Below are 8,691 nucleotides of genomic sequence, written 5' to 3' on the forward strand. Positions count from 1 at the left end.
AGGAGTGTTTTTTATTACTGCAACTGTAGGGCTTGTTTCACAGTAGGAAGTGTCTGTCAGCCGAGCAAATGTATTCTAATCTGTGGCTGAGCTTCTCATGCTTTGCTACATGTTTGGGAGAAAATGTATTCTGACTGCAGGAAGTTACAGGACACACTGAGCTCCTTTTCTTTCACCACCTCTCCTGCTTTCACTCCCTCCTATTCTCTACCCTCCTTTCATCTCTTCTAATCTCCCTTTCCATTTCTTTTATTGTCACTCAGTCTCTGCATGTCTGTGGCCATTTGATGCTTGATTTCCCCTCTCTATCCCTCTACCAAGAGTTTATAATAGCCATAAAGTCTGTTTTACGCATGCCGCCACCTGATCACACACACACTACTCTTTAATCATAATGTGTATCCACATTTTCCTTGTTCTCCAGTGAATGCAGAATGTCACTGTCTTAAACTGCGGAATATTTTATCTGAATACTGCTGGCTACCTGATACCTTGAAATGAGTCACACTGACATAACTCAGAACTTAAATATTTTCCACAGATGTTGATGCCTACTACTACCACATAATACTGCATATATATTTTAGAATGTTGTATTTTGCAGTTTGACCAAAATAACAGACACTATCTTGGGGGTGCTCAGACAGACAAGGAGGAGCTTGAGAGGAACAGCACAGTTTCACTAAAAAGTTTGTATTTACAATACAATGTAACACCTTGTTCTCACTAAAACAGCTGTAAAACTCCACTCAGTTCAGACACCAACTATTTACTTGAGTAGTGTTAAGGTATATCTACCTAGTCAGATCCGTTATTGAGCATCTTTTATACTACATTATTAATCAACTAAGGACAAGTATGTATATAAAAATATGTATTTTCTTCTCAATAGAAATATAACCATTACCACAGTTTTTCATGATGGAAAAAATATATTCCCATTGCATAAACACTCATCAGTATAATCAGATAATAATAAAGGGACTGGATGATGTTAGCAAATGCCAGGGCCCATTAAGAGAACAAGGTGGCACATTGATGGTCACATTAAACAAACCATTATTTGAATAAAACCAATACTAGACAATCCCCCTTAAAAGACCCTGTCGTCACCCTTCCTCCTGTATCTGAGACACAGCACATTTGAAATGAAACAAGAAAATATTCACTGTCGATAGACAAAGTAGATCTCTGAGAAATAAATAATTGTATTAGTGTAAAGCGAATTTTGGCAGTTTTAATGAGGCTGGCACACATTTATAGAAAGAAGAAAGAAGAAGAAATGAGGTGAGAGAGAAAGGCAACTATTCATGCAAAGCTGATGGTCAAGGACGTCCACAGACACACTCCTGCAAAAGCAGAGCCGGATACCATTGAAACACAGCTCATATTCAAATGAACAGGGTCAGTGTTGAATTCTCCCTTGAAAAGACATTCCATTCTGTGTTGGGGGTAATTTGCTAGACTCCTGCTGAGGCACCTCAGTAGAGTATGGGAGTGTTCTAAATCTTGCCTGGTGATAGACGAGTAGAGAGCTGGTAATTCACAAGGGAGGGGAAAAAAGCTTCAGCTTTCACTCGAAAGACATATTTTACAAGACTAAACAAAGTAATAATCAGCCATTTCTCATATTAGCTGTCATTTGAAGCCTGACAGCCTTTTAGAGGTACAGTACTGTAGTCTTTATACATACAAAAAAGTTGTACATTGTGAAGGAAAACTCAAGCACCTATAGCTATTAATGCTTACATTTTTTTTTTTTTACTTTTTGTTGGGCACCAGAGCACATGTACAATTGAGCACATCTGCAGAGGCAGACAAGAAAAAGGGGACAGTACTGGGGGATATTTCTTGTTACAACAATATTTATCGATTTAAACTTCCAGTTCCAAAGCATTTTAAGCCTGCATACTCTGCAATAGCTGTAGGTCAACAAAGAAGGAGGTCTAGAAGTTTGAGTATTGATGTGTGTGTGGGGGAACTTGTGACATCCATGAATGTCCCACTTTTATTTTTGTGGCTGCAATAAAATATATGTTTAAACATGTTGCCTCTGTGATAGTTATATCAAAAATTACAATTTTGTCAGATGCTCTATTGGGATCATCTACAAATGAAAAAACAAAAAAACAAAAACAGGAAATTTAGCTGAATGCATGTGAAGCCCTTACAAAGCCCCAAAACTGTAATCTCACAACGCTGAAGACATCTTTAGTCAAATAAAAAAAAAGAATGAAAGATTGAGTCGCATTAATAGTGAAGGTACCACAACAAATCAGAGACACCCCAACATGACTCAAATGCATCAATCCTTCATTCATCACCATTTACATTTTCAATGCAACACATTCTCTTTTAGTCCACACTGCATGCTCATCAGCAACCACAAGCAACATTAGCCCCAGATAAAGCCTAACCCCTGCAAGAGAAACACCCAGTTCACACAAAGCAGTTACTTGAAAACATTAAAGCAATCATGAAACCTGCTTTACTAAAACTCAGGTATCTAAATTTTAAACCAATGTCATTTCTGAGGTATTTTGCTGACAAACTCTATTTTATGCTGATTCTGACCTATACATGAGCTTATGAGGATTTTAAGAAGTTATTGAAACCCAAATCACATTAAGATACTACAGAACACAGACTCACTGTCAGTCAGTTGATACAGCAACAAGCTTCAGGCTGGAACACTTTTGCTTCACAGCTACTCAGATTTTCTCTTTTTCTGTCTACCAGTAGCTAAAAGGATGACTATAAATTCTGTTTGACACAAAAATGTATTCAATTACTTATAGTGTTATAAAGTAATTTAACTAAAAAAAACAAATAAAAATATCTGCTGATGAGCTAACTTACTTATTTACAACTGAAAATGATTCATTAAGGCATGAGCATCGTCTTATACAATTTAGGGTAGGTTGTTTGTTTGTTTTACTTTAAGTAAATTGCAATTAATATGCAAAACAGTTGTTGTAGTTTGTTTTTGGGGCAATCCCCTGATGTGCTCTTAGGCAGTATCTTAGACAGACATAGTTACACCAATAGTTGTGCGTATAGTGTTTCTCACTGAAAAAGGAGATTTGGTAGCAGTATCATATTATTATTAGTCACTCACAAATGTCCCCCGAACCTCAAGCTAAGTTATCTTCATGTATTATCAGTATATGACATAGTGTGTGGATGTACAGATGTTCTAGTGTAACTGTATGCACACTTGCATGAATCTGTGTTTGCACAGATACATCATCACTGACATTCAAACATCTCCCTCTTTCAGTCATATTAAATGTGATAGCAGGGTGCTGACAGACATCACATTTTGTCCTCTGTCCTTTCACTACACAGATTACGTTATTCATTTGAATAAAATATCAGTGCTCACAAAGCATAATGGGCCCTGTGAGGAATTCAATCATCTCGGATAATCATCATTATCAATAATGCCAGTTAATTACCATAACAATGAGGAAGGTAATAAATGATGATGTCAAGAGAGCGCTACCAGGTTCTGGAAGCAATGGGGGCAGAAATCACTTTTTTTCTTCTGTGCTGATGTTAATTTCACCTCACAAGTTTGGCTATAACTTCAAAAGAGGATACAAGAATTCTTCATACATTCATGTATTACCCTCAAAACTACTTACTTTTTAATCACTGTTTTTGGATTAGACTCATGAAGTATCAAATTCCAGATTACTCTACAACAATAGGCAACATAATCCCAACTACCGATAATCTAAATATAAAACTACTGATAGTTAAGAATCAGACAGAATTGTTCTGATTAACACTCAGAGAAAGAATAAAACTGGATGGTGAAGCTAGCTACAATGTAGCATAAATATAAGCTTATCACAGGCTCATGCTAAACATAGCTTTAAAGCTCATGTGTGCACCTCTGTATTTGATGGATGTGCTCCTAATAATTAAACTGCTGCGGAATCAAGCATTTGACTGAACTTTATTTATACCCAAATAACAAAGCAAGGCATTGCCCCCTATCGGTAAAAAAAAACCTCACATGCAAGTACACAACTAAATCACCAAAACTTTTCATGCAAACACAGGACTGGACAAGCACTGACCATCCACCTAGCATTGAGTGAGGCAGTGACTACAATTTATATCCAATAGATTGTGGCACAAGAGGGAAAATGATAAAGAAAATAAATTAAAATTGCAATCAAAGATGTGGGACTCAAGCATTAAGAGCAGAGAGTGAGACAATGACAGAAGTGAGAGTGTGCAAGAAAGGATGACAAAGCAAGCCATAAAGCAAAGGATCAAGTTAAACTCATTCTGGAGAGTCAGGTGGAGTGTCATGATACTTCAAGCCACCCACTACAATTATGCAGTACACTTCAGTTTATAGTGATACAGCATTAAGGTTTATTCTCTCACTTACAGATTTGGCAGTGGCTGAGATGTACTGGACCACCATCTCGCGCTTGGTACTCAAGTCCTTTCCGCGTAGAGGAGCTTTGCGTTCCTCATTCAGGTTCATGTCCTCCTAGATACACACAGACAGTGAGAAATTTAATGAGCAGTAATGATAGAAATAGGGTAATTGGTAATAGTAGAGGATTTCAATAAATTTAAAAAATAAAATGAATCAAAAAATAAACTTGAAAAGTAAATTAAGATTATTTTATGTGTAATAACAATTCTGCTTTATTACAAAGTTAACATTAGGGTACATCAAATCATCGAGTCAATTGAAGAAGGTGGGAAATATTAGCCGAATCACAAATCTTCAACACTAAGCACATACTGCATCTATGCTTGTAACCAAACAGAAGTTATATGCTTATATAATGAAAAGTTATCACAATCCCAACTCTCAAAACCTCAAACTTTGAACCGTGTTATTTACAGTGCAACAGTTCCACTAGAAAGCAGAAATACTTCAGACCTACCAACAAGTATAGTTCCATATACAATAACCCTTTCACATCAGATCCTGTCCAGTTGAATAAATTTGTTTTGCATCTATGTTTCTTTGTCACAAGTCACAAGGTACAGAAAGAAGAAATAATGACAGTAATAATTAGTCCTTGAAACGAAAGTAACAAGGCTACAGCAATATAAACTGTGCACCCCAACTCCGAACAAGAGAACAAAATCAAACAACACAGTTTCTATTGAGGCCATGCAATCACATCAGATAGGCTGGATAGGCAGTATCTGCGTGTTATTGGGAGTATTATCTTTGTGCTACTTTAATTCTGCATCACAAAAGATGTCTTTCATGTGAGAGACATCAGGGGATGCAGCGAAGGCCGGACAGAGCACTAAAAGCTAGGGAATGACATGATGATTAGAATGGAGGGGGATGTTTATCAGAAGCACTCTCTCACAAAGAGATGGCTAGAATGAACGGAGAGAAAAAACATCCTCTTCAGGGTTTTAGGACAGTGAACCTTAAGTTGTGGAGCCATGCTGCCCTCTGCTGGGAGGTAAAGAAAATCATGTGTCCCCTGGTTTGGGTGAGCTGATTTGGCAGTGATTGCCCTCTGTCCGACTTAATGTAAAATTATAAATTAAGCGTGTCACATCTAAGTAAGAACATTGTATTACGTAATGGTTTGAATATCTTACCACGAGTAATCTAATTCAAACTGATTGTGTTTCATTTGTCAGTGAAGCATGGGCAGGAATCCCATCCAGGGGCACCGTGACCTAAATTCCTCCAACTACATTTCCTCCAGTAAATACCCTCAGAGCTAAAAACCATTAACATCCTTTTTGTGGAACAGGGAGGAAAAAATGCAGCTGAAACTTTTACAACTGGCAGGTTTTTCACCCAAGGAAACCGGCAGGTTTTTTAATTAATCTTTGAACCCTGCTAATTTATCTGCTTAATTGGCATTCAATAAACGAAGTAAAATGTGGCAGGGTGAGTATGTTGTAGGAGGGGTAGGAGTATTGGGCCTGCGGGACGCTTGTCAGGGGGCAAACTGGAGGAATGAGCCCTCCATGTTTAGTCTCCAAAATGATTAATGCTCTTTTATTAATTATACCCTCACAGGCTTCATAAAAAATAGGCCCAGAATATCTTCCAACTATGCTGCCAGTGTAACTGAAATGATGAGATCTGAGCTTGTATCACTGACAGTGGAATTTGCAAGAAATATGTTCTTGATCATATTGTCCATGTCAGACTGGCAAACTCTGTTATGAATTTTCCAATGCGAATCAGTCTCCACTTCTTTTGCTGATGCCAACAATAATTTCATTCTGCAACAACTGGAAAATCAAGCATCATGGACAGGAGTTTGAGGAACACCGTCTATCCCAGTGGACTGCTGTACTGCATATGTATACACGGTGCAGTCCACCAGGAGTAAAGCAATGACACATTGCGTTCACTCTATTGGCTCTGTGCTCCAGTACAATGGATTTAAAATGAAACAATGGCTGAGGTTAATGAGCTGACTTCCAGCTTTAAAGGTGTTTGACGGTGTCCACATCCCTAGTGGTTGAGCGGACTTTTAATACAGTATACAAGCCAAACAGTGTAACGTTCTTGAATGGCCAAGTCAGCCACCTCAATCCAACCAAGCAGGTGTTTCAGTCACTAAAAACCAGCCCTAAAAACAAGCAATAAGAGAAGAAGGCTGTATTACAGGCCTGGCTGTGCATCATCAGGGAAGGTACTAAGCATCTGCGGAAGTCTATGGATCACAGATTTCAGGCAGTCAGTTTCTGCAAAGTATTTTCTATCAAATACTGACTAGAGCCCGACCAATATTCGAATTTTGGGGCCAATAACAATATTAGGGAGTAAAAAAGATTCCAAAATATATATATATAGATAGATAGATAGATAGATTTCGGAATCTTTTTTACTCCCTAATATTTTGAAAAAGATATGTAATGAAAGCAGGATATTTTACAGTTTAACAATAAACTTTATTGTCCAAAATGACATCGGTGCACTGAAATGGTAAATTTCACTAGGAATTAAATAAAATAACTATAAATAACTAAAAAATAAAAAACATAATATATATAGATATATATATATATATACATACACACACACACACACACACACACACACACACACACTATACATGTATATTTAACTTAATGAAAACAAAAGATCAAATATACATAAAATGCTGCCTATATAACTTGTCCCGAGCATTTCCACTGCACTATTGCTTATTATTAAAAGCATTCATGTCAGCACATATCAGAGAATATATGCGCCGATACGATATATCTGTAACATGCCAATATCAGCCAATATAATCAGCCGACCAATAAATTTGTCTAGCTCTAGTATTGAATATGTGGCCTTCATTTAAGCTTCTGATTACACCTATACATTGTATTCATTAAAATTTCAGGGACACTATGAAAGGTGCAACAATTTGTACATGGTTTATGTTATCATGTTGAAATAAGCATCCCCAAATTAAAAAATGGAATGAAGAACTTAGTCTCTCAACTCTCTGAAGCTCACTGAACAATTGCTATGAGGTCAAAGCCACAAAAATATTGTCCTTCTACTTAGGGACTACCATATATATAAAAAATATAAGATTGGCAAAAATGTCAAAGTCCTGTAGCTTGATGTAGCTTCAAATACAGCCCAATCCAGAGTGTCACAGGCTTCAAATCAAAGAAAAGAGCAATTAATGGCTACCATCAAATGTGTCTGAAGCTGAAATGGATATGAAGAGTCAATGCTATGGGGAAAAGCAGATCTAAGAAAAGTAGAAGACGTAAAAATGTTTTGCTTCAACTGTGACCAATCAATTATTTTGTCCACTACCCTCAAGTCTGATCCATGAGTGTGTAAGGGCACACACAGTAACTCTCCTGTGGGCTGGTTTTAATGTCCTGGCGCAGGGTGTTGACTGCTGAGGGATCACATAGGTGCTTATTACTAGGGTTGTTCATCCTGACAATGGCGCATAGAGAGTCACATAAAACCTCAAACTAGCCACAGCAGCACCACACTACTCTTGACAATGAAAAGACATTCTCTAAAAAAATGGTAAACAAATGGGGACTGGAATCAAATCAGGTGAGGATAAGTGAGGATGTCATGCTCTTGGAGGTTTTCATGCTGACGGATCTGGGTGATAATGTCATGACTGCTAAAGGCCACATCTGCACAGGGGAATTATGGTGCAGCAACTACACAAACACAAACTCACACCAAGGTGGAGATTTTCTGAATGGAGAGGACAATTTCATGTATCTGACCACACCAAACATCCCACCACAGTTTTCTTATCATGAGCCTTTACAGTTGAATTGAGATGAAAAGGGATATGCAATGCATCAATGTGTAGTGTAAAGGTTTTACAACTAACTGAATGCTGCTGAAATGAGTTCTCATGTTAATGTGTGTACTACTGTGTTCCTAGGTTGAACTTCTTGGATTGGAGTCTGCTACTGCAACTAGCTGCCTCCTTAGTGAGATGCAAATACTGGACATTTCATCAGAGGATTTAGTGCTGTGCATTTTGAGGAGGGGCTCTGAATTCCAGCTGCGCACATCTTGGTTAATTCAACAACAGGACACACAGAGTAAAGACATGCACTACACCCTTCTAAAGGCAGTGCTGAAAGTAAATGTTTAGTTTGTGCATTTTAACTTTCCCTGTAGCTTCATGAAAATACTTCCACTCTCAATGGTTCGCTTCAAAAGTTGTAGAAAAGAGTTATTTG

The 8,691-nt window shown here is 37.6% G+C and overlaps 1 protein-coding gene across 6 annotated transcripts in view; it reads right to left on the reverse strand.

Moving 5' to 3' along the window:
- Positions 1-8,691, reverse strand: part of diaph2 (diaphanous-related formin 2) — a 370,496-nt gene that overhangs the window by 343,636 nt on the left and 18,169 nt on the right. For all 6 annotated transcript variants that reach the window (XM_087171766.1, XM_087171765.1, XM_087171767.1 and 3 more), the window contains one exon: positions 4,409-4,513. In XM_087171766.1, coding sequence (XP_087027892.1) covers positions 4,409-4,513 — 105 coding nt within the window. The remainder of the gene's footprint in view (positions 1-4,408; positions 4,514-8,691) is intronic.

Source organism: Seriola lalandi, unplaced genomic scaffold, assembly GCF_002814215.2.
Source record: "Seriola lalandi dorsalis isolate HSWRI2012SDOR001 ecotype SW California unplaced genomic scaffold, Sedor1 jcf7180002054972, whole genome shotgun sequence".
In the NCBI taxonomy this organism is placed as follows: Eukaryota; Metazoa; Chordata; class Actinopteri; order Carangiformes; family Carangidae; genus Seriola; species Seriola lalandi.